The sequence below is a fragment of the Culicoides brevitarsis genome, chromosome 1, assembly GCF_036172545.1.
Source record: "Culicoides brevitarsis isolate CSIRO-B50_1 chromosome 1, AGI_CSIRO_Cbre_v1, whole genome shotgun sequence".
Taxonomy (NCBI): domain Eukaryota; kingdom Metazoa; phylum Arthropoda; class Insecta; order Diptera; family Ceratopogonidae; genus Culicoides; species Culicoides brevitarsis.
In genome coordinates this window covers 4,917,931-4,944,433 of record NC_087085.1, presented here as the reverse complement: position 1 = coordinate 4,944,433, position 26,503 = coordinate 4,917,931, and the positions used below count along the sequence as shown (strand labels likewise).

The following is a 26,503-nucleotide window of genomic DNA, read 5'->3' as shown; positions in this document are numbered from 1 at the left end:
TTTTTCGACATTTTCCTTCTTTTCGCGCATCTTTTCGAGCAATTTTGTCAATGTCTCGCGCGTAAGACGCTCATCCTTCGCTACATGTTGTCGCGCTGCCATCATCCATTCTTGCAGTTGCTCATACCGATCGTTGCAGAGAATTTCATTGTAGATTCGTTGCCATAACGAGGCGAAATTCTCCGCAGTCCATGCTTCGATCACTTCAGCGTTAATCCAATTGACGACGTGCTCGACGTGCGACGTAAAAACTGTCGGAATGGAAATTCCGCTCGCTGCGAGGCAATCCAGAAAATTTTGAACCGCAAAATGATGCTCGGTGTCGCCATCGACGACGGTAATGCAGCGTTGATTGATTTTCCGAACGATTTTAAGCGAAATTGCATCAGGAAATCCCTGAAAATGAAAAATTTTATAAAATTTCTTTAAATTTTAAACACGAAAAAACTCACAACAAGCTTTTTCGGAGCATTTTCGACCAAAATTTCAACAAATCCATCCTTCTCAAACTCTTTTTTGTTGAAAAACTTTGGTTTCAACGCCGTTTCTGGATGAAAAATGCTCGCAAGACCTGAAAAAAGTAATATTCAGTAAAAGCAGGGAGTAAAAAATCAAAAATTTACCTGTCGAAACTACTTTCAAGGACCATTCATCACATTCAATTGCATTGTAGTTCGGCGTTAAGATGATTAGAATGGAAGTTCCGATCACTTTGCTGCCTGTAATTAGTATTTTTTTAATTATCATCACGGCAGCTTCTTTTTCAGTCAATTTTTGTTCTTATCAGTGAACAGTTATTCGAAAAAACGAATTTTTTATTCGAATATTTGAATTTTTTCGCCGGAAGTTGCTGTTTTACGAGTGAAAAAAAATATTTTTCGAACCAATTTTGGCTCAATTTTCTCCGTAAAGTCGATATTTTTGCTTCCTCAGTTGGATTTCGGCGGAAAAGTGTGAAAAATTGAGAAAATTGTGGAAAAATGTAACGCGCCAATGCATGCGGTTTTGACATCCGTAAAAATCCCACGTGACAATCGGTAATCCGCATGTGCCTAATGCGCATTCAACCATTCCATTTCCTTTTGATCCGATTTGGACACAGAACATGTGAGTGAATTTCCCATTTTTCGTCCTAATTTCCGTGGTTTTAGTGAAATATTTGCGTAAAAACTGTGCAAAATGTGCGAAAAGCGGATTGTCGTTCGTGCGTCATGCAGGACGACGTGAATTTTGTGTGGATTTCGGGAAAATGGGCGATTTTTGGGCGAGCAACACCGCCGAGCAGCAACAAAATGTACTTTGGTGTGTAGGAATATACAAAAAAAGAAGAAAATCTCGCATATTTTTGCGGAGAAATAGCGGCGTGGCGGCACATTGTCGCAGAAATTCAGGCAAAATCGGGGCGGAATTGCCGCGACGCGACATTTCAAAGGCCGTAAGGGCTCCGGGACGACGGAAAATCGCGAGAAAAGTTTTGGAAAAAGATTAACACGTTTGCAAAGCCAATACATATGTGTCGACGACATATTAAAAATTCTTGCGTGTGTGTGTGCGGTGTGTCACATACAAAGAAGAAACGACGACGACGACGAAGAAGATAGGTAGCGCAGCAATGTCGTGTGTGTAATCATCATCCTCGTCATTTATTCGCCCGGTTGCAGAAATACGCCGCGTGTCCAAATCACATTGTTATTTTTTGCCAGTTCGAGGGCGTTGCGTTGTGTGTTTTCCACAGTTTTTACCTAAAAAAAATAAAAAAAAAAATTCGAAAAAATAATTTTCAAAATTTTTTCTTGTGCAGATTTTTCCAGCGTAAAAATATAGTCGTTCATCTGACAACATCCTTAGCTGCAGTTTGTAGAAAGCAACAAAAAAACAACACTAAAAATGGCTGAACAATTGGAAGAAACTCACTTCGAGACCGGAGATGCAGGCGCATCCGCCACATTTCCCATGCAATGCTCAGCTTTACGCAAAAACGGATTTGTCATGTTGAAAAGTCGTCCCTGCAAAATTGTCGAGATGTCTACATCGAAGACTGGCAAGCACGGACATGCCAAAGTTCATTTGGTTGGAATCGATATTTTTACTGGAAAGAAGTGAGTTTTTCCTTTTATTCCTTAAAAATAATTAAAAATTATTAAGATTTATTAAAATTTGAAAAAAATAAATTTTTAGGTTAATTTAAATAATTTTTTTGATGAAAATTTAATTAAAAAATGTTTTTAAAAATTAAATTTTAAAAGATTTTTTAATTTAAAAAAAAATATAAATTTTTAATTTTTTTAAAGAATAAAAATTTTTAATTGATCAATTTTATTTAAAAAAAAATATATAATCATTCAATTAATTGTTCATCAAAGATTTTATTTAAAAATTTTTATTTTCAAAAAATTGATAAGAAATTCATTTTTTCAAGAAAAAATATTATTTTTTTTTAAGTTTATTCAATTGAAGTTCATCAGAAATTTCATTTAAATCAATTTTAAAAATTTTTCCAATGATTTTAAATAAAAATATTAAAAACTAAAATTAAAGATATTTAGGTATAAATTTAAATACTTAAAAAAAAGCTTAAGTTTTTTAATTAAAAAAAAAATAAATTTTTTTAAAATACTTTTATAAAATTTATTGAATCGAATTTTTTCAAAAAAAATTATAAAAAAATATTTTTTTTTTAATTTTAATTTTCAAAATGAAAAATTTTAAATTTTTCAAGATATTTTCATATTTAAAAATATTTTAAATTTTCTTATCAATTTTATTATAATTTTTTTTTTAATTCATTCCGTTAAATTTAATAATTTATTTTTTTTTATATTTTTGACTTCTTCGTATGATTTGATGATTTAAAAATAAAAATTCAAAATTTTTTTGAAATTTTAAATAAAAAAAAATTAATGAAAATACATTTGATCTATTTAAAAAATTAAATTTTAAATAAAAAATAAAAATAATTCAATGAAAAATTTTTAATTAAAATTTAAAAAAAAAATCAATTTTTTTGACTTTTTAAACGAAAAATTTTAAAATGGAAAAAATTGAATTTCTAACGTAACTTATGAACTAAACACGTTAATTTATTCAAAAATTCGTCATTATTCATCGTTTTCTTTTCTTTCCTACATTTTTTGTCTGTGTCGCGTTATAGATATGAAGATATTTGCCCATCTACCCATAATATGGATGTACCACATGTTAAGCGTGAAGATTATCAATTGACTGACATCGATGAAGACTTTTTGGTTCTTATGAATGACAATGGCGATTTGCGAGAAGATCTTAAGATTCCAGAAGGCGACTTGGGCGTTCAATTGAAGAAAGATTACGATGATGGAAAAGAATTAATGGTAAGACAATTTTGCACGCGTGCCATTGAGATGACTCAATGAGCCGCGAAATATTTGTTCTTTTTGCAAATTAATCGGAAAAAATTTCACGCATCATCGCACCGCAATGTAAAATTTTGTAACAAACATCTTCATCAGAAAATGCCTCAATTATGATGTCATTTTATTGTAAAAAATTAAGTAGAGCATTAAAATTAATAATTTTTTTTTTCTAATTTTTTTTCTCGCAGTGCACCGTTCTTAAATCATGTGGTGAGGAATGTGTCATTGCCATCAAAAACAACACAGCTCTAGATAAATAAGGTTTGCCTGCGAAATTTAGAGACCATCAAATAATAAAATAAAAAAAGCAACTTTACTACCACATCAAAAAAGCAACATAATAATTTAAAAAAAAGAAAAAGTAAAACTACTTTGTCATTCTTATAAAATTGAAAGCGAAAAATAAAATGGAAAAAAATTATAAAAATTGCGAAAAATTCTTATCAACAACGTAGCGAGAAACAAAAATTGATATGAGATGGAAAACAATAATAATATTGCAATCGTCGAATTTTAGAAGAACAACAAAAAAAGAAGGATCAATAAAAAAAATAAATAAAAAAAATAACAATAATAATAATCAATTGCAAATAATAATCAATTTTCTTGTGTATTCGAATAAAATTCAAGTCACACAAAACACACACACATTTTAATTAAATTAAATTTAAATATTAAAAAAAAAGTTAGGAATTTTTTAATTGTTTTCCAGATGCATTTGTTTTATAATTTTAATACTGTTTTGTTTTTTTAATAGCTCCTCTTTTATTACTCTTTTTTGCACATTGATTATTATAGTGCGTAAATAAAATTAATATACTGGAAGAAAAATAAAGAATAAAAACAAACAATTTTGTAGGAAACTGAAATCCCATTTCTCGTTTATTTAATTTTTTTTTAGTTTTTTTCTCCTTAAGGATGATGAAGCTGAACTCACAACTTTTTAATACTTAACTTTAATTGTTTTACCTACTAACATGTGCTTTGAAATATTTAAAAAGAAAAATAACAAATGGAAGAAAAGAAAAAAAGGGTAAAAATAATCAATTTTTTGTTACGATTATTGAATAAATAATAAAAAGAAAATTAAACTTAATAATGAGGTTCTTTGAAATTGATTTTTTTTTTCTTTAATTCAAAAGGATTTTTATTTTTCGTTGACTTTTGCGATTTTTTTGTTAATTTTTTTGAGGCATTATTTTTTAAATTTTATTATTTTTTTTTTTTTTGAAATATTTTTTTTTTTTTTTTAAATAAAATTAAATTTAAATTAATAAAAAAACAAATTTTTTTAATGATTTTTTTATTAAATTTTTTTTATAAAATTATTGAATTTATTCTAAAGAAATTTAATTTTAGAAAATAATTTTTCAAAATTTTAATTTGAAACAAATAAAAATTATTAAATTTTTCAAGATTATTTTTTGTTAATTTTGATATTAAAAAATATTTGTTTAAATTTATTAAATATTTTATTTATTTGATATATTTTTTAATTTCTTCGTATGATTTAAATATAAAAGTTTAAATTTTTTTTTAATTTTATTTTTTTTTAGTAAAAATAAAATTTAAATTAATTTAAAGGATGAAATTTAAAAATTAATTTTTTTATTATTAAAAATTTTGAAAAAATTTAAAAATTTTAAAAAAGGCTTCAATTTTGAAACATATATATTTTTTTTTCATTTTAAAAATTAAATTTTAATTTTTTTTTAAATTAATTTAAAAGAAAAAAATTATTTTAAAACATAATTTTTAGTAATAAAAAAAAATAATTTTTAATTTTTTGAATTAAATTTTATTTTTTTTTACCAAAAAATTTTCTAAAAATTAATGCAAAACTCCAAAAAATTATTTAAAAAAAATAATTTTTTACCAAATAATTTATAATTCAGTAAAAATTTAAAAAATGAGTTAAAAATCTTAAATTTGCTCAAATTTTTTTTTTAAATAATATTTTATCTTACCTAATTTTTAAAAAACTTCGTTTATAAATTCAATTTTCATAAAGAGAAAGAAAAAAAAATTAAAATGCCATATTTTGCAAAAAAAAAAATCCAAAAATTTTTTAGCTTTAAAAATTATCAAAAAATTTAATTTCATGACATCATTTCAGCAATTAAAACTCTCAGATTAGATAAGATACGAAAAAAATCCTCTTTGAACTTTAATTTTTTGTTTTTTTTACATCTTTTTAAAGCTCAAATTTTTTTTTAATTTCTGAACCTTCGAATGAACTTTCTGCCACGTAATCAATTAAAACTCGATTTTTTCTCAAGAGAGTCCTCATTTAATTCAACAAAAAAATAATTTATTATAAAAATATCTTAAACCGAAACTTAATTCTACTTTAATTTTTCCGAAAGCTCTGCAAAATCGGATAAATATTCTCCAAACTCTCCTCAATCTCATCTTTAGACTTTGCTCCCGTGAACACAATTTTGCCATTGACGAATATCAGCAAGACTACTCGCGGCTTCACCATGCGATAAATCAATCCGGGAAACAATTCAGGCTCGTAACTACTGAATTGCCCGTGCATTTGGTTCAAATTCTCCAATTTGATGGGAAATCTCAAGTCAACTGTCGCCACGAGATTTTGTATTTTGAAATCGAGAAATTTTACAGCAAATCCCAATTTTTGTATGATCCGCGCGAACTTTCGGGCGCCCAAATTTGCCATTTCTTCGTTGCGAGCTCCTAAAAAAATATTTAAAAGTGAAAATTTTTCAATGAAAAGTTAAAAATTTACCTGTGCAAACTAATTTTCCGGAACGAAAGACCAACGCAGTGCATCGGGGTTCACGAATTCTCATCACAACTCCATGAAATCGCTAAAAAAGTAAGTTTTTATAAAATGTTTTTTAAAAAATTTCGATGAAAACTCACTAATGGATTGTATTCCGAGTTGCGAGTTTGAAAATTAATCTTTTGCAGGTTGAGTTCCGTGCCTAAATTAACAGTTGCGACGCAATTTTGTACTTTTATCGTGTTAATAGCTTCTTGCGGGCCACTCGGAACAGGAGTCATGGGAATGATGTTCATATGAGGCGTCATAATTGGAGCATTTACAGCAGGCCTCTTCGGAATATTCAAGGTAAATGCTGGCGGACTCGTCAAAAGTGACTTTAATGGCGAATCCGTGTTTGAACTTGCAGGTCGATCCATTTTTAATTGAATTTTTCAATGAAATTTCCGTATTTTAGCACATTGTTTTGATTTTTTGACGTTTATTTGACAGTTCTTTGTTGATATTTTGCATTTCATGTGCTGCTCTCTGCGATTTTTCCTGGATTTTTCGTGATTTCGCACGGAAAATGGACTTTTTCTGTCTCTCCAACGAGCCTGAATTGGTGCCTTGTCTCTTTTGTGATCTCTCGTTGGCTTTTCCCGTCGCCCGCGATGAATATTTGGCGCATTTGTTCACGGAACATCGTTTGGTCATCGCAGATGTGCAAGAAATCAAACTTCTGCCCGAATATTTGAAGGCATGGCGGAAATCTTTCGAAGGACATCCCATTGCGGAGTATTGCACGACAATGCTGCTCGATAAAACGCCCGACGGAAAGCCAAGTCCCAACGAAAAATACTATTTATTGAGCGATATTGTCGCTGTGGACCGAGAAATTCGTCAAAAAGTCGAAACAAAGTATCTGGAACTCGTTTTGGCTCGACATCAGTTCGAAAAAAACGATGAAAACTTCGAAAAGGGATGTTTATACTGTCGTGACGTCATCAAAGGGACACGAGCGATGTTTTTGGAACACTTGTACACGAAACATTTCCTCCATTTGGGCAAATCCGAGAATTTAGTGTTCATCGAGGAGCTAATTTCAACAGTTGAGGACAAGCTGAACAACTTAATTTGCATTTTTTGCGAGAAAACCTTCAAAGATCGACAAACGTTGAAGGAACACATGCGAAAAAAAGCCCACAAACGAATAAATCCCGACAACAAATCTTACGACAAATTCTTCCTCGTCAATTACAAAGCCAAAAACTCGTCGCCCGTGCATCAAAATCTCTCAAAACCCAAAAATCGTCAAGTTCAAAAGCCGATAACGTCAGTTTCAGATACAGATCGTCGGAAAAAGCCTCCGGAGCGATCGCGAGTCTTTCAAACTGACAATTCAGACAGCGATTGGGATCAATGGACTGACGAGGAAATCGCCATCGTGTGTCTTTTTTGCAATTTTAGTGCCGGGAAATTTGATGCCGTGAAAAATCACATGAATTTGGCGCATGGATTCGATTTCGATACCATCACGGAGGATCTGAACTTTTATCAACGCGTGAAAATGGTGAATTTTATAAGGCGGCAAGTGCAACTTAAGCGATGTGTGAACGATTGTTCGATGGAATTTGACACGGAGGAAAATTTGTTGAAACATTTGACGACGGAGAATCATTTTGTGATACGAGATGCGAAACTTTACAATCAACCGCAATATTTTTTTCCGACAATCGATGGTAAATAAAAAAATTTTCGTAACTTTTGATGAATTTCAAGCTTAAAAACTATCAAAATTTTTTTTAAAAATAATTTTTTTTATTTTTTTTTTCAGACGACTCCTTTTTATGCTATCTCGAGGACACATTGAGCGAAGAACTCGAACGAGGAACAGACGACTCTGCAATCGTTGTCACCGAAGACATTCAAGAAAGTCTAAATTCGCACGTGGAAAATTACGTCATGGAAAATTTAGTGAAAGATGTTGTTTAATTTTACTTCACATTTTAAACTTTAATTTATTGTGAGCTTCATAAATAAGAATTATGCTTAAATCTAAAGACAACTTTGTTGATTTTCACGTGAATTTCGATTTTTTTTACCAACCAACGGGAGATCGATCGCCTGAATATTGACCCCAGCCATACATGTACTTGTCAGAATCATCTGAATCCCACCATTGGTCGCCGTAAACTTCCCATGGGGGAGCTGTGAATGCAAAAAAATTCATTAATTTATGCTTTTTCATAAATTTTTTGAATTTTTGTTCAAAAAAAATTTCTTTAATTTTCAATTTTTGAATGAAAAATTTAAAAAAAAAATGAAAAATTTAACTTTTGGAAGAAATTTTATTTTTATTTTTTATTAAAAAAATTTGAAAAGATTTAACTTTTATTTTTTTTTTATTATTTTTTATTTTAAGAATTATTTTTCTTTTTAAAAGAAATAAAATTAAAAATTTTTTGAGGTTATGTTTTTAAAAGATCAGTTTTACAAACATAACCTCAAAATCTTTAAAATTTCGTTTTTTTTACATAAAAAAAATATCACTCAATTAAATTCAAAGTTTATCAAAAAAAAATAATTTTACCAAAAAAAAAAATTAAAAAACAATAATTAAGTATTTGGTAAAAAATTTACATTTCATTAAAAAATTTTAATTTATTTATTATTTTTGAAATTTTATTTTTTTCAGAATTTTTATAGCTTTTAAAGTAATTTTTACGATAAAAAATTATTAAGAATATTAAATAAATTACATATTATTTAAATTTTGATAAATTTTTCAAATTTTTGATAAAAAAGATTTTTTTTAAGTTTGATTTTAAACTTTTGAATAAAAAATATTTAAAAAGAGAAATTTAAAAAAAAATAAAAAATCTAAAAAATTATTTTTTTTTTTAAATTCTGACACTTGTCAATTTAACATAAAAAAAATTTAAAAAAATTTAAAAAAATTAAAATTTATAAAATATTTTAAAAATTTAAAAAATTAATTTTTTTAATAAATTTTTTTTAATTAAAAAAATGATTTTTCGTTAAAAACTTTTAAAAATTTTAAATTCATAAAATTAAAATTAATTCAAAAATGTTGTTAAAATTTCACTTTTCGAATATTTTTGAGTAAATTTTACGATAAAAAATTTAAAAAAAATATTAAAATTTTTCAAAAATTAAAAAAAAAACTAAAATCAATAATTTTTAATTAAAATTTAGAACTTTTCAACAAATTTCTTACCAAATCCATCGCCAAAGTCATCGTCATCATCATCAATGAGATCCAAAAACTCGTCGTCGGAGTCGCCAAACGTCAAATCCGATCCATTGAACATGAACTGATACGTATTGAGCATTTTGGGCACGAACGACGGCTGAATATAAAATCGATTTTCCTTAAAAATCTCCTGAACTTCCTCCGAATCCTCGTCAATTTCTGTCTCGTACATGATAATCTCGAGTTTGGGACGACTTGCGGATTGTTTCAACAACGTCAGGAGCTTTTCGATAAATCCGATGTTTACTCGAATCTGCGACACATCGAGATATTTGATGTTTTTGCAAGCGGCGAGCAAGGCAAGAAGACTCTCGGAAGTGACATTCGTGGCGCCCGGAATCGAAAACGACTCGAGATTCGTGAGATTTTGCAGCATTTTTAGCTCGGCATCGCCGATGTTCGCATTGAAGGCCATGGAAAAAGTTTTCAAATTGGTAATTTGTGAGATGTGTTCGATTGTTTTGGTAACGGGATGCGAACTGGAGCCGATGTAGTGCAGCTCCTCGAGGATATTTTTGGTCGCCAACTTCTCCAAGAGACTGTCGATGGGCGCAAAACTGTGAAATTCCACGGAAAGCTTCTTCAAACGCGGCAAATCCGCGAAATGACTGTAATTTGACATGGAAGGGTACACATTGCTCAACGAAAGCTCCTCGATTTCCTGATTTTCGGCAACAATGCAGTTGACGACACTATCGTCAAACTTATCACAACGACGAATTTCGAGTTTTTTGAGAGTTTTGTTCTTCAGAAGGGCCTCTTTGAAGGGTTTTGATTGCAAATTGCCGCAACAATTGACACTGAGTGTCTTTAAATCCGACAATTTTGTGAGACATTTGCCGGTTATCTCCCAATTGCCCGAAATTGTGAGTTCCTCAAGGGATGAGGCGCCATGGAAACACATTCCCAACTCGTCGCCGACTTTTGTGCTGTCTCCGATGCTGAAAGACTTCAAATTCTGGATCACTGGTTTCAGTTTTTTGATGATAAGTTTGTTCAAATTGAAATTTTCGAGCTCCAAACTCTCGAGAGTCTTGCAAAAACGCGCGATCCAGTCAATTGTGCGATTCGCGCTCGAATTAAAGTCACTCCCGTCGATGGAAAGGGACTTCATGCGTGGTCCGAGGAACATCAGGATATCACGGGCATTCATTAAGGTCAAATCCGACGAAAGTTCGAACGACAACGTTGTGAAATTGAAGTCGGAATATTTTTGACACACCGAATCTATCAAAAAATCAAGACGACGACACGTTCCATGGACCTTAATGAGCTCCAAAATGTTCAAAAGCTTCAACATGTGCAAGAGACAATCGTCGTTGAGCATCATAAGCGACGGCGCATTCTCGTCGTACGTCTCCTGAGTCGCTGCATTGCTTGAATTTTCCGTTTCTTGCGTTTCTGTGGCATTTTTCGTCGTTGCCGCTGCTTCAGGTTTCGGTTGATGCCACGTATCGGCAGGTCGAACACGTAATTTGCTCCCTTTCACGTTATGATGTCGCTTCTTAAGTGCCTTTGTGGCATCCTCATACGTCTCGTACGTGACAAAAGCGTATTTGTGATCGCCCTTGTCGTGCAGCACGACACTCTTGAGTGCGCCCAAGCGACTAAAATACGAATTCAAGTCGTCGTGATTTACCGTCGGCTTGATTGACGACACATAAAGTGTCTTGATGGGCACTTTGTCCTCCGTGTATGTGATACTTCCTAAAAAAAACAAGAAAAAACGCTGAAATAGGTCACTTTTGCGACGTAAAAATGCTTTACGAACGCTTTTTTGGACTCGAGAACTCGATTATTCCAATATCGATAATTCCCTCCATCGTTCGTGTGCGTCCTACAACTATATATCGACTAAATATTAGGTATTGTTATTGCTATGATGAAGATTACGAGTTATTTAGAAGTCTAAGGAGCTAGTTTGGTGCAGTGTTTGTTTACAAAATGACCTGTCAAAAGCGAGCGTTACGAATTTAGACAGAAAAAATCGAAAAATTTTAATTAAAATTCATTAAAAATGATTTTTTTTAACAAAAAATCCTTGAAAATCACGAAAAATTTAAAATTTTAAAACAAAAAGGGACCTTTTTAGATAAAAACTTGAATTTACAGTTAAATCGGGGGCCTTAAATGACATTGAAACAAAGAATGGCGCTCATGCCATGTGATTTTCGGACCTGAATTTCATCATTTTTCGAAATGATTCGCGAAATTTCTTGAATTTTTTCAAAATTTATCCCTAAAATTTTAATATTTCATTGAATTTTTCTAAAATTTAAATAAAAATCTTCTGGAATATTGAAATTACTTACGATTTGTGCTCGTTTTGGGTCCCGACTTCTTCTCTTGATGCTTTTTTCCGTGTTTTATGTTGTTCAGCTCGAAAATCAGGCCTTCCAAGAGATTCAAATTGATTGCTTGACTCATATTTGCAGGTTTTGCGTAACAAATTATTCAATTTTTAGCATAAATTTAGCAAAATTTCCTTCATCACTTTACAGAATTGGCGGAAACTGACAAATTTGAGACGTATGAAAGTGATAAAAGCCCCCAGTCAGGATTTTTTTTGCATGCTGGGGCAGATCAGCTGTTGGAAGTGAGACGAATGAAATTGATAATTCGACCGAGAGATGGAGAAAAATGGAAAATTGATAAAAAATTAATTTAGTTTCCTGTTGCATTGCTCATACCACATCACAAAAACGCGTCACACACGATGAATAAACAAGATTTGGAAGCGCTCGAGAGCGGCGACGAGTCAAAAGCCAAGCCTGTTCTCGATAACTTCATTGAAAAGGTAAAAATTGAATTTTTGTTTTGAGAAATTTTCGTGAAAAAAAATTTTTTTTCAGCATTCACAAACTTTCGATTTGCAATTTCTCACGACATCCGGGCAATGGACTCGCATTTGGAACGCGCTTTTTGTCTACTTGAAGTCTCCCACGAGCAGCATTCACATGCAGTGTCTCGCAACGTTACGGATTTGCTCGCGCGATAAGACCTACATTAATGACTGCCTGCAAGATGAACAGCTGGATTCGTTGCTGAATGTAGCGAATATTGGGGCGAAAAATTACAAGGCCGTGAATAGTGTGCAGATTGAGGCGTTGAAGTGTTTGTGCAATTTGGTTTTCCAAAGTACAAAGTGTCAGGAAATGTGTTTGAGGAACGCGTCGATCGAGGGCATCGTCAATAGACTGAAAACTTACAAGTGAGTGATGGAAAATTTTATTAATTTTATATGAAATTTATGATTTTTATGGAGAAATTTTTTTTCAGAATTTTACAAAAAGTTTTTTTTTTTTTGTAAAAATATGTCAATTTGAACTTTTAAATATTACTTTTTAGGGAAATTCATGAAAATTTTAGTCAAAAAATGAAAATTTTTGAATTTTTTTTTTCTTATGAGTGTCAAAAACTCATGGCAAAAAATAATTTAATTCTTGAAAAATTTCTTTGAAAATGAAAAATAAATATTTGATTTTTCATAAAAAAAAAAATTTGAAAATTAAACATTTTAAAAATTTTTTTCACAATTATGAAAAATTATATATTTTTTTTTAATTTTTAAAAATTTCAAAAAGTAAAATATTTTCTCTTTTTGTAGAAAAAATAAACAAATCAACTAAAAGAATTTTTTAAAAATAATTTTTATTATTATTTTTTTTTTCTTTGATAAAAAAATTTGAAAAGGAACTTTAGAATATTAATTTTTCACTATTTGAAAATTTTTTCATAAAATTTCTAAAAAAAATTTTTTTTATGAATTTTTTAAATAAAAAAAGTAAAAATTTATCTTTAATATATTAAAAAAATAATTAATTTGAAAAAAATATTTTTTTAGTTATTAAGATATTTATCTTAAAATAATTAAAAATAAAATTAATTTAAAATATTTTTTTTTTTATAAACATTTAAAATATTTTTTTCATTTTAATTTTTAATTTTTTTTTAAATTTTAATAATTTTTTTTAATTAAGATAATTTTTTATTTTGTTAAAAATTTAAATACAAATTAATTAAAAGATTTTTTTAAATACCTTATTTTCATCTTTTGTGAGAAAAATATTTTGTTTGCATTTTTCACTTTTAAAAAAGTTTTAAAAAAAATTTTTGTTTTTAAAATTTTCACTTTTTAAAAATTTTTCATTAAATTTTTGAAAAACACTTTTATGGATTCATTAAAAAAAACTAATTTTAACTTTAAAAAAAAATATTAAACTTTTTTTTACAATTTTTTTTTATAAAATTTTAAATTTTTCCTTATTTTTTTTTAATTATAAAAATATCTTAAAATAATAAAAAAAATTAAATTGAATTATTTTTTTTTTATAAAAATTTAAATAATTTTTTTTATAAAAATTTAAACATTTTTTTTTCATAAAAATTCAAATAATTTTTTTTTCATAAAAATTTAATTATTTTTTTTTTTTTTTTTATAAAAATTTAAATAATTTTTCTTTATTTTTTTTTCCGCACAGAGAACAAATGACGGAATACGAAATTTACTATTTCGACATGAAACTGCTCTTTCTCATCACGGCGCTCAATGAAAATGTTCGAACAAAGGTACGCGACGACTATCATGGCTTAACATATCTCGTGGAAACGCTCGATGTCATCATGCGAAGCAACGACACCAAAGAACTCTTCGACAAGGAAGTCGACCTGATCAACGAAGTCCTCAAAGTATTATTCAACTTGACAGTTCGCAACCCAACAACCGTCTCAACGGAGGAAGAAGAGGAATCTTCGTTCAATCGTTTGGCAATCGTCATGCACGAACTGATTTTGTGTCGCACGCGATCCAAGGAAAAATTGAACGAACTCCGTACAAATATCATCAACTTGCTCACGAGTATCCCGACCGCTTGTTACACGGAACTCATCCAACAAATTCCCGACGAAGCGAGTAACGTGAAGCATTTCGAGGGCTACAACACCGAAGCGATCGACATTTTGATCGAATATATGCGCGAAAAGTTCGAGGGAAATCGCGAAAAACTCTCGCAATACGAGATTTTGAGTCCCGTGCTGACGGATCTCGTCAAATGTGTCAAATGCAGTGCCGTGATGCGACGTTATATCCGGTCCGTGATCCTTCCGCCGCTCCGTGAAGTCAGCAAACGTCCCGAAGAAGGCAACGAACTGCGAAATCATTTATGCAAATTGCTCACAAATCCCGCGACACAACTTGCGGATCTCTCGGCGGAACTTTTGTTCGTGCTTTGCAAGGAAAATGTCGGTCGAATGATTAAATACACGGGATACGGAAACGCTGCGGGACTTTTCGCGAATCGAGGATTGTTGGCAGGTCGAAGTAACCCGATTGCCGATTATTCGTCAGATAGCGAAGACTCCGATACGGAAGAATACAAGCAAATTCAAGATAAAATCAATCCCGTTCTCGGATGTTATGAGCCGCCGCATGCGAATCCGCTTGATGGCATGAGCGACGAACAGAAGGAATATGAAGCGATGAAACTCGTGCAGCTGATGGACAAATTGAACAGAAGTGGCGTCGTTAAACCGTGCAAAATAGGTCCTGATGGACGTCCTGAACCAGTTGATCATATCCTCGAGCTGCAAGAAGAGATTCCGGAACAGCAAAGAGCTCACAAACGTAAATCGTAAATGACTCACGTCTTCACAAAAACACAAAATTAGATGAATTTCGGAATGAATCATGTTGAAAAATCATGTCGTTCGATTTAAAAGAATTTTTTGAAGTTAAAAAAATTACATTTTTTTTTTAAAAAAAATTTTTTTTTTTATTAATTTTTGTTAAAAAATTTTTTTAATTTTTTTTTTAATTTTTTTTTTATTTTTTTTTTAATTTTTTTTTTTTATTTTTTAAAAATTAATTTTAAATTTTTAAATTTTTTAAAAATTAATTTTAAATTTTTATTAATTTTAAAAAATTTTTAAATTTTTATTAATTTTTTAAAAATTTATTTTTTAAAGCCTAAAAATCATAATTAAAACAAAATAAATTAATTTAATTTTTTTTAAATAATAATTTGATTTCTGACTACATGATATCTCAACATCATTCATTTCATGTGAAATTCATAAAATAATTTTTTACCGTAAATTTGACTTTTTTTTAAACACTAAATGAACATTCGGCAATTTAATATGTGATATTTTAGAGCAAACGTTCCAAAGAGAAAGTCTTAAAAAAAAATGAAAAATAATTTTTAAACGAAAGCTGGATGTGAGTTAACATTATAAGTATCATATGTCACTATTTATGTGTGTGTCTTGTCGTAACTTAAACTTAACTTAAATTTAATAAAATAAAAAAAAAATCAATAGTTGTCTATAGCAAAAATTAAAAAAAATATTCAATGTTCACAGACGATTTTTGCACCAATTTGTGTTGTTCCTATTTTTTCTATTTTTTTATTTAAAATAATTTTTAAAATGTACTAAACAAACAATTTAAAGGAAAAATCAAGCTCAGTAAATGTTTAAGAGCCAAACAAATTTAAATCTTTAAAAAAAATATCAATGTAAATTTCATTTTTCGAGAGAAATTATACAAAAAATGAAAATAAAATTAATAAATAAAAATATATAGTAAAATTTACATTTTTGAGTTTTATTTTGATATCAAGAGATTTTTTATGGCAAACAAATTTTTATAGCAAATTTTTTAATAAATCAACTTTAACAAATTTTGAAACTTCATATATAAAAACTGAAATTAAAACTTTTCAGATTTTTATAAAGTGTAAAAATATCATAAAAATTGAACTTTGCTCACAATTTTTTTCTATAAAAAATTTGCTGTAAAAATTCTTCAGAATGTCCAAATTTGATATAAAAACTTTTCATTTTCTCGAAATTTTTTATAAAAACTTAATTCTTAAAATTTGTTTTGTAAATTTTTTCAAATTTAGTAATTCGCTATAAAAATTTTCAAATGTTTGAAATTCCCTATAAAAAATTTGAAATTTTCAAAACTTGTTTTTTCAGATTTTTTAGATTTTAAAATTTTTCATAAGAACTTTTTAAATTTTGCGAATTATGCTATAAAACTATTCGATTATCGAAATTTGCTATAAAAACTTTACAAATTTGAAATTCGCTATAATTTTTTTTTTGAAATTTGCCATTAAAGTTCAGTTTTTTTTTCGAAAATTTTATTTTCAGAAGCCTTTATGCGAAAATTATCAAAAAAATCTCAAGTAATTTTTCTATGAAAATAATTGAAATTTCTTAAATTTTATTTGTACAAATTGAGTTTTGTCGTCATGAGCACTCTCACAGTCTGATCAAAGGCGCCACAAACAGCCAACCCTTCAAAATCCGTATTCCAATCGAAACTGTTAATCGGTTGCGTTGACAATGTCGTTGCATTTATCATGCTTAACGTTCCCGCAACCCCCTGCGAAACTCCCTCCGACGACGTTTGAACTCTTTTACTCGGATACTCGTAATTCCAAATGCGAATACTTCCGCTGCCGCCGCCCGACATGAAAATATCTCGCATTTGCGGCAAATGACGAATGGTCCAAACCGTCGCTTTAGCTCCGGAAATCACGCCATGACTCCCTAACGATCTGCCGGCATTCTTTTCTTTGACACAAGCGAACCCCTTTGTCGGATGTTGCGTTTTCATGTCATACACATTCAATCCGCCTTCGAGCGTGCAAACGACCATTTTGTTCATTTTGATGTCTTTTCGATCAAATTCGATGCCGCAAATCCCATTTCTCAGATTTGTCTCCCATCTCACTGACATATTCCGCAAATCAAAGAGCTTCAAGTCTCCATTGTCGTAACCCGCAGCAACAATTCGTTCGACAGCATTATAAGAATCCCCGAAAGCAACTGCCCAACAATCGCGAGTGACTTTTGTCGTGTCTTCAGCTGCCATACAAGCCACGGGAACATCTTTTTGCCGCACATCCCAAACTTTAACTTTGCCATCGCGACTTCCCGTGACAATTTCGGGCGCTCCGCAATCAATACTTTGTCCTGCAACGCCATCGATGCAGTTGATAATGTCACTGTGAGCATCGGGGACTTCATAAATTGCCTCTGAACGTTCGAGATTTCTAAAAAAAAATTTTTTTAAATGAATTTTTTTAAAATTTAATGAAATTAACTCACAAAACGGAAAGTTTTCCCCCAAAATCGCCGGTAGCTAAATGCGAATCACGTATACTGGTCGCTCCAAAGGTGCCGCATCGCAAAGAAGCCTTTTGCTCAATTTCCTTAACCAAATCCGCTTGATCGTCATTGAGCTCGTAAACTTCAATAACGCCTGTTCCTTTGGGTCGCGAGCCGAGAACGACAAATTTCGCTGAACACGGAATCCATTTGACATCAAAGACGGAGTAATTGAGAGATTTTTCGATTAACGTGATGACTTGAGGCTTATCCATCGCTGTTCTTCCGTATTTTAACTTTTTTTCATCATAAAAGATGTTTTATCGATACGATTCGGCGGTTGCTGCGATACGCAATTTTGGGAAATGTAGCCAAATTATCAATAATTAAATGAAAAATAATGAAAAAATATCAAGAGAATAGTTTTGATCTCCAAAATCCTTCAGAAAAACAGCAAATTGGCCTCACAGGAGCCCGAAATAGCCTCCGAAATGGAAATTGCTAAGTGATACCCAAAATTGATAAATGGATTTCCCAAATTTGCTACAGCTATCGTCAGCTATCAAAAATCGCGATTTTCTAATTCAACCTATCACTTATCACAAAAAACGTGTCAGCTGGGATGAAAATCACAAAAAATTCGTTCAAGCTGGGAAAAAGTAAAAACAAAAGTGAAGTTAATTTCATGAAATTCGAGGAAAAAAACACTTTTTAGGTGTTCAGAGTGAAAATTTTAAAGAAAATCGTGCCGTACGATGTACGCGGAGGGTTACAAATATTGGCTTGCATACAAAAAAGGGAATACAAAGTGAGTAAAATTGTAATTTTTCACTTTCCCATAAAAATAATGAAATTTTCCTTTCAGATATTTTCGATGTCGTCGCTACAAATCGAATTGCTCAGGGCGTTGCGTCGTCGAAAATGGTCAATTACGAAGTTCGACGCCTCATAGTCATCCCGCGGAGCCAGATCGCGCTTTAGTTGATAAATTTCGCAAAGTTTTGACGCAACGGGCGCAAAAAGAACGCACCGAATTGTACACAATTTATTGGGAGGAGGCGACTCAACGACATTCTGATGCTGCGATGATCTATTCTTTCACACAAGCGGAAAGTTGCATGCGAAAAGCGCGAAGAAAACAGCCGCCGACGAGTTGTACGACGATTCGCGAGTTGTCGGAAATCCTCGGATCGTCAAGTATGTTTTATATAAGCTGCGGAAATGACAAGGAAAATTTATTTAAGACGACAATCATGCTCGAAGACGCTACTTGCCTCATTTTCATGCATCACAAAACGTTGGAGAAACTCGGCAAGATCGAGGAGATTCATGTTGATCATTCAATCAAATCGGAACCAGCTCCGCCGAACTTTAATTATTCCATTTTGACGATTCATGCGGTGCAGCAACAGCAAAATTATCCCATCGTGTTCATTGTTTTGACTGTCAAGTCGCATTCAATCTATTCCGCGATTTTTGCCTACCTGAAGGAGCAAATCCCGTTGTCGCCGAGCAATATTTTCAGCAATTACGACAGCGATATGATCTCGGCGTTGTCCCAAACGTTCCCCGAAGCTACTTGTCGCTTGTATTACTTCCATTACACGAGCGCCGTACTTCATCGGATGCGACTTTTGAAGATGCTGAAACAAAATAAGGGTTATGTGACGTCGGCGATTAAGATGTTGCTCGTTTTGCCGTTGCTGCCGGCGAATTACATCAGAAACGGACTATTGGCGATCAAAAAATGGGTTGTCGAGAAGAAAATTATGACGCCCCAGTTTGAGAATTTGTGTGATTTCATCGAGCAACAATGGCTGATGCGGATTGGCGTGTCGAAAATCTCAATTTTTTCGCTTCCGCATTGCGTTTCGAACCACATTCAGACTTTTAATCAGGAATTGCAACATACTTTGGGCTTGCAGAACCCCATGATATGGCATATGTTGGAATCGATCACGCATATTGCGCGTCAAACCTTCACAAAAGTCACGAAACGCAGCAAACAAGTGTTGCCGGGTAACAAATTGCCTCGCGGCAAGGGACAATTGATACAAGACACGATAATTCAGAGTGCGACGCAACTTTGGATCAAAACGGCGGTTCATTTGAGAAATCCTTTGCAGTTTTTGCAAGTTACAAGTCATTGTATCAACGATTCCTTGTTCGCGGGAGTCTCCATGGATGAGATCGGGACCAAAAGTAACGTCATTTCTGCTCCCGTGACAAATGCTGAGACGTCAGAAGATGATTTGGAAGCGAAAAATAGCACAGAACTCCCTCCCTTGACTTACACAATCGTCAATACGGACCAATTACTGTCGTCGATGAACAATTCGCAAGAGTTTCAAGCGACTTTTAGTGAATTGTCGCAAATTACGGCGAATCCCAATGCCACATATCGCGTTCAGTCGTTACAACAACACGCCACAGACAATTCCCAACACGTTACAAGTACAGAAGAAAGCAATTTGTTCGCAATTCCCGCTACAATTGAAGTTCAGCAGCCATCGACGACGACGACAACAAAGCCAAGTTCGGATCCGCCGCCATTAGCTTTTTATCCGAAGGCATTCCTGCGACAGAATATTAAACGATCTGAACCGCCGCCATTGATTTTCTTCAAAGACATCAAGAACTCATAACAGCACGCAACGCAAGAATTCCAACTGAGAGTAGAGCATTTTCCTTTGGAGCAGTTCTTGCATCTTCATAGCTCGTAGAAGACTTTTTGCAATCGTAGGTTTTTATTTCCTTTCGCCCGTATTCGTAGCTTTAAGTAAGGATAATTTATTTCTGAAGTGATATTTAAAGAATAAGTGAATATTGTACAAGTATTAAGAATAGTTAAGCTTTTTTTAGAGTCGTTTTTGGATGAAATTCAAATTTTTAAAAAAAAAAAAAAAATTAAATACAAATTTCAAAAATATTAAATATTTTTATTTTTTTTTTTGAAGAAAAATTTTAAAATTTTTTTGAATTATTTTTTTTTAAGTTTTTCTTTAAAATTAATTTTTTGATTCTTTAAATTTTATCTTAATTAATTTAAAAAATTATATAATTTTTTTTTTAAATTTCTCTTAAAAAATATTATTTCAAAATTTTTCTTAAAAAAAATATTTTCAAATTTTTCTTCAAAAAAATTATTTTCAAATTTTTCTTAAAAAAAATTATTTTAAAATTTTTCTTAAAAAAATTATTTTAAAATTTTTCTTAAAAAAATATTTTAAAATTTTTCTTAAAAAAAAATATTTTAAAATTTTTCTCAAAAAATTATTTTAAAATTTTTTTTTTAAAAATTATTTTAAAATTTTTCTTAAAAAAAATTATTTTAAAATTTTTCTTAAAAAAAAATTATTTTAAAAATTTTTTTTCAACTAAAAAAAATTTTTTTTTTTATTAAAAAAAAATTATTTTAAAATTTTAAAAAAATTATTTTTAAAAAAATTATTTTAAAATTTTTCTTAAAAAAAAAAATTATTTTAAAATTTTTCTTTAAAAAAATTATTTTAAAATTTTTCTTAAAAAAAAATTCTTTAAAAAAAAATTTATTTTAATTTTTTGTAAAAATAGCTTTAAAAGTTTGAATTTCATTCAAAACGATCTAAATGTTGTCTTTATTATAGGTGTGTTAGAATAAAAATTTAACAAAAAACTTTAAAAATTAGTTTACTTTAGCAACAGTTAGGTTCGTCGTACTCTTAAAAGTAATAAAAAACGGACCTTCTTGACCCGGCAAGAAAGTCGAAGGACGGCAATGATAAACTCCCGCGGGAATTTCGTGCAAATCGAGCACACAAAACCCCGAGCGATAATTTCCCGTTGATTTCGTGATAAAAGGCGCCGTTATTTCGCTATCTTCCAACGAGTGAATCGTCAATTCCAAGCCAACTTGATACACTTTCGGGCCTCGAAGCTCAATCACGAGATTACTTTCGGATTTCGGACCAATTGTGAGTTTATAGAGCGGATTATTTTTGAAAGTTGTTGGATGATTGGGACATCCGCCTGCTGTTGAGCCTTTCCATTCACCCGTAAGTTCTTTTTTTGTGGCAAAAACGTCGTTTAGCTGCTTCAAATCGAATTTCGTGCGACTAAAAGCTCGCAAAGTGTAATAAATTGTGCTCGTTTTCTCATATTGTGACACAACGAGCGTGTATTTCCTCGGCGACGTTGGATCTAATCGGATTTTACACAAATAATGGGGCGAATTTATGCGAATTCCATCGATAAATGGCTCAGGTTCGTATGGATAGTAAACGCGATTGCCATTTGTCTTGTAAACGAGCACTGTGATGTATTCCTTATTCTCACGAAAGTCTTCGATCGTTGTGATGTGACGAGTTAATTGAATCTAAAATCGAATTTTTGCATGAAAAATGTTCAAAAATTGAAAAAATCAGAAAATTACCCAAACAGAGCCCATTCCAGCTGGCACACTTAACGAAAATTGTGGGTTTTCTCCAATGTTGTAAGCATCTTTCGTTGGCCCAATTCCTGCTGACCACGCTTGATGGATGACATATGTATATTGAAATAGTTCGGGATTCCAATTTACATAGAAAACATCGAAAAATTGCAATAACGAAGCATAATCCATCCAAAAAATGCCGTTATCGTAGTTAGAAGCGAGTTTCGGATCGTAATTCAAGCGTTTTTGCATTTCAGGAGTCCAATGAACGACATCGAGCTCAGAATAATTTCCTTTCCATCGGAGATGTGACCATGGATTTTTCAGTAAAATCAGTTGAACGCCCTAAAATTTAAATTGTTAGAAAAAATTCGAAGTTTTTTGAAAATTTTCTTACATCGACTTCTTTTAAATCCAAAAGTGCATAGGCGTGCGTCGAGACAAGACCCGTTCGAGCCTCAGCTTCTGGAGACATTTCACCCGTCGCTACTGTAATCAGGCATCTTCCTTGTTCTAAACCGATTTTGAGGCGATCAAAGACGGCAGTTTTGTTGAAATCCGCATCGTTTTGCTTGATGGAAATTCTTTCGGGAATCCATCCAGTTAAGGCGTGTAAGTCAATATTCTGAAAAAAAAAAATTATATTGAGAAAAATTAGCTTGAAATCGACTTTTCATTAATTTGAAATTTGTCAAAATAAAAAAAAATCAAATTAAGTTTTTATTAAATTTATAAAAGTTTTAACTGGACTGTAGTATCCGACAAATCAAAATTTGCGTTTTTATTTGAGATTTTAATTTTTTTTTGACAGCTGTCAAAATTTTTAATTTTCAATTTTCGCATTTTTTTTGAAAAATAAGCTTTGAACATTTAAAATTTCTATATTTTTCCTTTTTGATCATCTTTTTTTCGTGATGCTCTCCTTTAAATTAAAATATTGTCTTAAGTTTTTTTTTTTATTTTTTTAGATAAATGTGAAAATCCAATTTTCGAAGAGCTTGGAGAGTTTATAGAAATTGTTTATTGTGATTAAAAATTGTTTAAGAAATTATAGTAGGCCAATGAAGGGATTTCGCAATCTGCAAAACCTTAAAGTACATTACCAAAAATGCCATCAAATAGAGAGCAACCAACTTTATGATGAAACGGAGTCTTGTTTTGAAGAATACGAAGCATACAAAAGTCTCCTGAAGAAAAAACATGTATCGAAAGGTGCCTGCTACAGAATAAGGAAATTAAGTAACAGATTTTTTCAATTTCAAGTTGTTTTAATATAGCATCCGCATTTTCGTACGAGGACGAAGAGAGCGCCATAACATCAAATGACGAAGATTCCATCATCAAATTCGAGATCTCGTCATACGATGAGGACGAGTATAAGGACAATGATGGTAGATTAGATGAGAATGGAATAGAAGTATTAAGCAACGAAACATAGAAGAATCTCTGTTTGGTTAATTTTGAACAGCCTTTCAAAAATATCAAATCCGCGTGACACAAGAGTGTTCATATATATAAAAAATTACAAAAATTGTCAAACGCTTTGATGATTGTTAAAAATAGTTCAAAAAAATTTTTTTCATACAAACTTATTTTCATGCTTGAAAAATTTTAAATTTTTAAAAACATTAAAATCTTAAATTAAATTTAATCAAATTAATTAAAAAATTAACTTACTGCGTTTGTCGTTGGTCATTAACTCAAACGCTAATATATACGCAAATTTTTGTCGGTTAATACAGTCCAGTCAATTAATTTTTTTTTTCTAAATTTCTTAATTTTTCTAAAAATTTTTCAAAAACTCACCGAATTACTTCCCGGAAAATCGTATCCTCCCATTACTTTCATGTAGGCTTTTTCCAACAACGAGACCCAAAACTCATGCTTATTATTCGAATAAGAGCACAACAGTTGATTATGTCGACCCACAGGCAAATAATCATCAATCACAACTTTCCTCGGAATCCCATTTATGTGCAATTTTACTGAATATTTCCCGCTCGGATTGTAAACGGGCTTCCCTTTCGAGTTTCTCGGATAAATAATCGACGTCAAAATCTGTTTATTGAACTTTTTCTCGTACAACGACGCAACTGCCAAACTCGAGACGAAACTACAATCCGAAACAACGGTCTGTTTAATGCTATAAAAATCCGGATAGTCGCCACAAATCATCTGAGGATCTTCGGAAAGTTCACTGACGCGAGCCCAACACTGAAAATCTCTCTTTTGTTTGTCAGCGAGCAACAAGTGACCCGTTGGATCCGTGAAGGGAAGCGGAAAAGTGAATTTTTCATTGACATCGATCTCCATAAAAGGAACGTAAATCTTTTTGTTGATGTGTGACGTGTAATTGAGGACTTTTTTCTCGTGTTCTGTGTAAGTTTGCTTCGATCCAGATCGTTCCAAGTGAGGTTTTTGCCGAACGGGCGATGAGTCAGCTGTAAAAATTCAAATTTTATTAAAGCATTTGATGAGTCATCGTTTAAAGAATAGTTTCTTACTGCTTTGGGATTGTCCTGAATGGCCGGGAATTGCTGTAATTCGTGAAGGAGACTCATGAACATCATTGGGGATGGATTTCCAATCGGGATTCACTTGTTGTTTGAGTTTTTCCGCTCTTTCGAGTGCATCAACGGCGAAATGTTTGTGCTTCGCTTTCAAGTCTTCCGGCAAATTCAAGATGTTTTCGACGACTTCGGCATAAGCTTTGATCGCTTCCTTCTTCATGCCATTCTCGTCGAAGGAAAGAGCGAGTTTTATCAGTTTAAAAGTGTCTGCTTCGCTCATTTTCGCCCGATTTTCATCTTTTGTTTTCGTTTGTTGACTTTTGCGCGTCTGTCAAGCGTATGTCAAGCGAATGTCAGTCAGCTGTCACTCGACAGTCGAGTTTTGGAAAAATTCAACAAAAATAGCCAACGAAAAAGCCTCTAAATGGCTTCCATTATTGCTGCAAATGGGCTCCAAGTAGCTAGTTAGTATCATTTTGAGCTTCGGATCTCAAAAATGTTCAAAGTTGACATAAAAAACCCTCTTTGAGCTTCGAAAAATATTACATAATTTATGTTGTGTCTCTTTTCGTTGCAGAACAATCGTCAAATGGCCTCCTCGGGATCGTTTGTGTTCGTGCCGTGCCCGCCATGAACTACTCACAAGAGCCTCGCCCGCTGAAAACGACGAAACTCACGTCGATGCGTCGCGGCACGGGCGGCAGATCGTCATTTAACGGGGTTGTAGCGACAGTTTTTGGGTGCAGCGGTTTCTTGGGACGCTACGTTTGCAACAAATTGGGCAAAATCGGGACACAAATGATTTTGCCGTATCGCGGAGATCATTACGACGTGCTCCGTTTGAAGGTTGCCGGCGATTTGGGACAAGTTCTCTTCCATCCGTACCATCTAATGGATGAAAAATCGATCCGCGAGGCGATGAAATATTCCAACGTCGTTATCAATCTCGTAGGTCGCGAATGGGAAACGAAAAATTTCAAGTTTGAAGATGTTCATGTTGATGGCGCTCGACGTTTAGCAAGGTTTGTATTCGAAATTTCATGAAAATTGAATTTTTTCTGATTTTTTTTTTTTTTTTAGAATTTCTCGTGAAATGGGTGTCGAAAGATTTATTCATGTCTCAGCATTGAACGCAAGTCCCCATCCTCAGGAAATTTTCATGAAAGGCGGAAGCAAATTCCTCAAGTCAAAATACGAAGGAGAACTTGCCGTTCGTGAGGCATTCCCCGAAGCGACAATTTTCCGCCCCTCCGACATTTTGGGACAAGAAGATCGTTTCTTGCGGTACTACGCTCACATCTGGCGTCGTCAAATACGTGGGATGCCCATGTGGAAAAAAGGCGAAGCAACTATCAAACAGCCCGTTTATTGCAGCGACTTGGCTCAAGGAATCGTCAATGCCATGAAAGATCCCGAAACAGCGGGAAAAGTCTATCAAGCTGTTGGGTAAGTTCAAAATTTTATCAAAAAAAAAATCAAAAATTTCATAAAAAAAATTTTTTTTTAGACCTCGTCGTTACGTTCTCGGCGAACTCGTCGATTGGTTCTATCGTGTCATGCGTAAAGACGGCGAATGGGGTTACGTGCGTTACGACATGATGTTCGATCCGACATTCATGATGAAAGTAAAAGCTACAGAAATGATTTGTCCAAATGAGATGATTGCTCATTTGCATCCCGAACGCGTCGAGAGAGAATATATCACGGATGTCGTCGAATCTGGCGTGCCAACGTTGGAAGATTTGGGTGTCAATCTCACGCTTTTGGAAAATGTTGTTGAATGGGAATTGAGACCTTATCGCGCTTACAACTATTACGACTCTGAATTAGGTGAATTTAACAAGCCAGCGCCGCCTCCATTCATTCAATAATTTGTTGTTAGAAAAAAAAGGCCGAAACATCTGTAAAAATTGAATAAAATATTATTAAAAGTAATTTTTTCGAGTTTTTATGGCAAATTTTAAAAATTTGAAAAAAATTTATAGCAATTTTCGAGAAACAAAAAAGTTTTTATAGAAATTTTTCGTAGATCTGAAAAGTTTTTTTTGCAAGTTTGAAAAATTT

The 26,503-nt window shown here is 32.0% G+C and overlaps 9 protein-coding genes across 11 annotated transcripts; 5 read left to right on the top strand and 4 right to left on the bottom strand.

Moving 5' to 3' along the window:
- Positions 1 to 1,036: 1,036 nt before the first annotated feature.
- On the top strand, positions 1,037 to 3,928 carry LOC134835988 (eukaryotic translation initiation factor 5A). Its single transcript, XM_063851077.1, has 4 exons — positions 1,037 to 1,107; positions 1,802 to 2,099; positions 3,152 to 3,350; positions 3,581 to 3,928. Exons 2-4 carry the CDS (start codon positions 1,888 to 1,890, stop codon positions 3,650 to 3,652), a joined length of 483 nt encoding a protein of 160 aa, XP_063707147.1. The 5' UTR covers positions 1,037 to 1,107; positions 1,802 to 1,887; the 3' UTR covers positions 3,653 to 3,928.
- A 1,737-nt stretch (positions 3,929 to 5,665) lies between these two features.
- On the bottom strand, positions 5,666 to 6,635 carry LOC134827808 (TBP-related factor). The gene is made up of 3 exons (XM_063840646.1): positions 6,282 to 6,635; positions 6,145 to 6,226; positions 5,666 to 6,092 (listed from the first exon to the last, which is right to left on the bottom strand). Exons 1-3 carry the CDS (start codon positions 6,558 to 6,560, stop codon positions 5,743 to 5,745), a joined length of 711 nt encoding a protein of 236 aa, XP_063696716.1. The 5' UTR covers positions 6,561 to 6,635; the 3' UTR covers positions 5,666 to 5,742.
- A 16-nt stretch (positions 6,636 to 6,651) lies between these two features.
- LOC134827807 (zinc finger protein 277) lies at positions 6,652 to 8,115 on the top strand. Its single transcript, XM_063840645.1, has 2 exons — positions 6,652 to 7,862; positions 7,958 to 8,115. The coding sequence occupies exons 1-2, from the start codon at positions 6,710 to 6,712 to the stop codon at positions 8,113 to 8,115; spliced, it is 1,311 nt and encodes a 436-aa protein (XP_063696715.1). The 5' UTR covers positions 6,652 to 6,709.
- A 77-nt stretch (positions 8,116 to 8,192) lies between these two features.
- On the bottom strand, positions 8,193 to 11,914 carry LOC134827806 (uncharacterized). Of its 2 annotated transcripts, none has more exons than XM_063840643.1 (3): positions 11,710 to 11,914; positions 9,362 to 11,104; positions 8,193 to 8,331 (listed from the first exon to the last, which is right to left on the bottom strand). In XM_063840643.1, exons 1-3 carry the CDS (start codon positions 11,822 to 11,824, stop codon positions 8,222 to 8,224), a joined length of 1,968 nt encoding a protein of 655 aa, XP_063696713.1. In that variant the 5' UTR covers positions 11,825 to 11,914; the 3' UTR covers positions 8,193 to 8,221. The 2 variants fall into 2 exon arrangements, with proteins under 2 accessions (XP_063696713.1, XP_063696714.1); XM_063840644.1 differs by lacking the exon at positions 11,710 to 11,914 and adding an exon at positions 11,169 to 11,312.
- Positions 11,915 to 12,032: 118 nt separating this feature from the next.
- LOC134836822 (synembryn) lies at positions 12,033 to 15,719 on the top strand. 2 transcript variants are annotated; one of them, XM_063852055.1, is made up of 4 exons: positions 12,033 to 12,194; positions 12,250 to 12,608; positions 13,879 to 15,020; positions 15,550 to 15,719. In XM_063852055.1, exons 1-4 carry the CDS (start codon positions 12,114 to 12,116, stop codon positions 15,585 to 15,587), a joined length of 1,620 nt encoding a protein of 539 aa, XP_063708125.1. In that variant the 5' UTR covers positions 12,033 to 12,113; the 3' UTR covers positions 15,588 to 15,719. The 2 variants fall into 2 exon arrangements, with proteins under 2 accessions (XP_063708125.1, XP_063708128.1); XM_063852058.1 differs by having other exon boundaries at positions 13,879 to 15,027; positions 15,550 to 15,709.
- An 878-nt stretch (positions 15,720 to 16,597) lies between these two features.
- Positions 16,598 to 18,071, bottom strand: LOC134836870 (dynein axonemal assembly factor 10). Its single transcript, XM_063852138.1, has 2 exons — positions 17,519 to 18,071; positions 16,598 to 17,463 (listed from the first exon to the last, which is right to left on the bottom strand). Exons 1-2 carry the CDS (start codon positions 17,791 to 17,793, stop codon positions 16,629 to 16,631), a joined length of 1,110 nt encoding a protein of 369 aa, XP_063708208.1. The 5' UTR covers positions 17,794 to 18,071; the 3' UTR covers positions 16,598 to 16,628.
- Positions 18,072 to 18,150: 79 nt separating this feature from the next.
- On the top strand, positions 18,151 to 20,408 carry LOC134836871 (uncharacterized). Its single transcript, XM_063852139.1, has 2 exons — positions 18,151 to 18,326; positions 18,384 to 20,408. The coding sequence occupies exons 1-2, from the start codon at positions 18,274 to 18,276 to the stop codon at positions 20,161 to 20,163; spliced, it is 1,833 nt and encodes a 610-aa protein (XP_063708209.1). The 5' UTR covers positions 18,151 to 18,273; the 3' UTR covers positions 20,164 to 20,408.
- Positions 20,409 to 21,106: 698 nt separating this feature from the next.
- LOC134835981 (calpain-7-like) lies at positions 21,107 to 24,744 on the bottom strand. The gene is made up of 5 exons (XM_063851064.1): positions 24,434 to 24,744; positions 23,736 to 24,370; positions 22,327 to 22,554; positions 21,930 to 22,274; positions 21,107 to 21,872 (listed from the first exon to the last, which is right to left on the bottom strand). The coding sequence occupies exons 1-5, from the start codon at positions 24,717 to 24,719 to the stop codon at positions 21,183 to 21,185; spliced, it is 2,184 nt and encodes a 727-aa protein (XP_063707134.1). The 5' UTR covers positions 24,720 to 24,744; the 3' UTR covers positions 21,107 to 21,182.
- A 29-nt stretch (positions 24,745 to 24,773) lies between these two features.
- Positions 24,774 to 26,374, top strand: LOC134838492 (NADH dehydrogenase [ubiquinone] 1 alpha subcomplex subunit 9, mitochondrial). Its single transcript, XM_063854035.1, has 4 exons — positions 24,774 to 24,903; positions 25,017 to 25,461; positions 25,520 to 25,885; positions 25,947 to 26,374. The coding sequence occupies exons 1-4, from the start codon at positions 24,864 to 24,866 to the stop codon at positions 26,308 to 26,310; spliced, it is 1,215 nt and encodes a 404-aa protein (XP_063710105.1). The 5' UTR covers positions 24,774 to 24,863; the 3' UTR covers positions 26,311 to 26,374.
- Positions 26,375 to 26,503: the final 129 nt, after the last annotated feature.

What these genes read in the sequence shown, in the direction of transcription:
- LOC134835988 (XM_063851077.1), top strand. Translation starts at nt 1,888, where the DNA reads ATGGCTGAACAATTGGAAGAAACTCACTTCGAGACCGGAGATGCAGGC. An exon ending in GATATTTTTACTGGAAAGAA is followed by an intron (nt 2,100 to 3,151) that starts GTGAGTTTTTCC and finishes GTCGCGTTATAG; the next exon opens with ATATGAAGATATTTGCCCAT. An exon ending in ATGATGGAAAAGAATTAATG is followed by an intron (nt 3,351 to 3,580) that starts GTAAGACAATTT and finishes TTTTTCTCGCAG; the next exon opens with TGCACCGTTCTTAAATCATG.
- LOC134827808 (XM_063840646.1), bottom strand. Translation starts at nt 6,560, where the DNA reads ATGGATCGACCTGCAAGTTCAAACACGGATTCGCCATTAAAGTCACTT. An exon ending in ACTCGGAATACAATCCATTA is followed by an intron (nt 6,227 to 6,281) that starts GTGAGTTTTCAT and finishes TTACTTTTTTAG; the next exon opens with CGATTTCATGGAGTTGTGAT. An exon ending in CGGAAAATTAGTTTGCACAG is followed by an intron (nt 6,093 to 6,144) that starts GTAAATTTTTAA and finishes ATATTTTTTTAG; the next exon opens with GAGCTCGCAACGAAGAAATG.
- LOC134827807 (XM_063840645.1), top strand. Translation starts at nt 6,710, where the DNA reads ATGGACTTTTTCTGTCTCTCCAACGAGCCTGAATTGGTGCCTTGTCTC. An exon ending in TTTTTTTCCGACAATCGATG is followed by an intron (nt 7,863 to 7,957) that starts GTAAATAAAAAA and finishes TTTTTTTTTCAG; the next exon opens with ACGACTCCTTTTTATGCTAT.
- LOC134827806 (XM_063840643.1), bottom strand. Translation starts at nt 11,824, where the DNA reads ATGAGTCAAGCAATCAATTTGAATCTCTTGGAAGGCCTGATTTTCGAG. An exon ending in ACCCAAAACGAGCACAAATC is followed by an intron (nt 11,105 to 11,709) that starts GTAAGTAATTTC and finishes TGTTTTTTTTAG; the next exon opens with GAAGTATCACATACACGGAG. An exon ending in TGACTTTGGCGATGGATTTG is followed by an intron (nt 8,332 to 9,361) that starts GTAAGAAATTTG and finishes TTGCATTCACAG; the next exon opens with CTCCCCCATGGGAAGTTTAC.
- LOC134836822 (XM_063852055.1), top strand. Translation starts at nt 12,114, where the DNA reads ATGAATAAACAAGATTTGGAAGCGCTCGAGAGCGGCGACGAGTCAAAA. An exon ending in AATAGACTGAAAACTTACAA is followed by an intron (nt 12,609 to 13,878) that starts GTGAGTGATGGA and finishes TTTTCCGCACAG; the next exon opens with AGAACAAATGACGGAATACG. An exon ending in ACAGCAAAGAGCTCACAAAC is followed by an intron (nt 15,021 to 15,549) that starts GTAAATCGTAAA and finishes GTGATATTTTAG; the next exon opens with AGCAAACGTTCCAAAGAGAA.
- LOC134836870 (XM_063852138.1), bottom strand. Translation starts at nt 17,793, where the DNA reads ATGGATAAGCCTCAAGTCATCACGTTAATCGAAAAATCTCTCAATTAC. An exon ending in GGGGGAAAACTTTCCGTTTT is followed by an intron (nt 17,464 to 17,518) that starts GTGAGTTAATTT and finishes ATTTTTTTTTAG; the next exon opens with AAATCTCGAACGTTCAGAGG.
- LOC134836871 (XM_063852139.1), top strand. Translation starts at nt 18,274, where the DNA reads ATGTACGCGGAGGGTTACAAATATTGGCTTGCATACAAAAAAGGGAAT. An exon ending in TACAAAAAAGGGAATACAAA is followed by an intron (nt 18,327 to 18,383) that starts GTGAGTAAAATT and finishes TTTTCCTTTCAG; the next exon opens with ATATTTTCGATGTCGTCGCT.
- LOC134835981 (XM_063851064.1), bottom strand. Translation starts at nt 24,719, where the DNA reads ATGAGCGAAGCAGACACTTTTAAACTGATAAAACTCGCTCTTTCCTTC. An exon ending in TTCAGGACAATCCCAAAGCA is followed by an intron (nt 24,371 to 24,433) that starts GTAAGAAACTAT and finishes GAATTTTTACAG; the next exon opens with CTGACTCATCGCCCGTTCGG. An exon ending in TGGATTTAAAAGAAGTCGAT is followed by an intron (nt 22,275 to 22,326) that starts GTAAGAAAATTT and finishes TTTAAATTTTAG; the next exon opens with GGCGTTCAACTGATTTTACT.
- LOC134838492 (XM_063854035.1), top strand. Translation starts at nt 24,864, where the DNA reads ATGGCTTCCATTATTGCTGCAAATGGGCTCCAAGTAGCTA. An exon ending in GGCGCTCGACGTTTAGCAAG is followed by an intron (nt 25,462 to 25,519) that starts GTTTGTATTCGA and finishes TTTTTTTTTTAG; the next exon opens with AATTTCTCGTGAAATGGGTG. An exon ending in AAAGTCTATCAAGCTGTTGG is followed by an intron (nt 25,886 to 25,946) that starts GTAAGTTCAAAA and finishes ATTTTTTTTTAG; the next exon opens with ACCTCGTCGTTACGTTCTCG.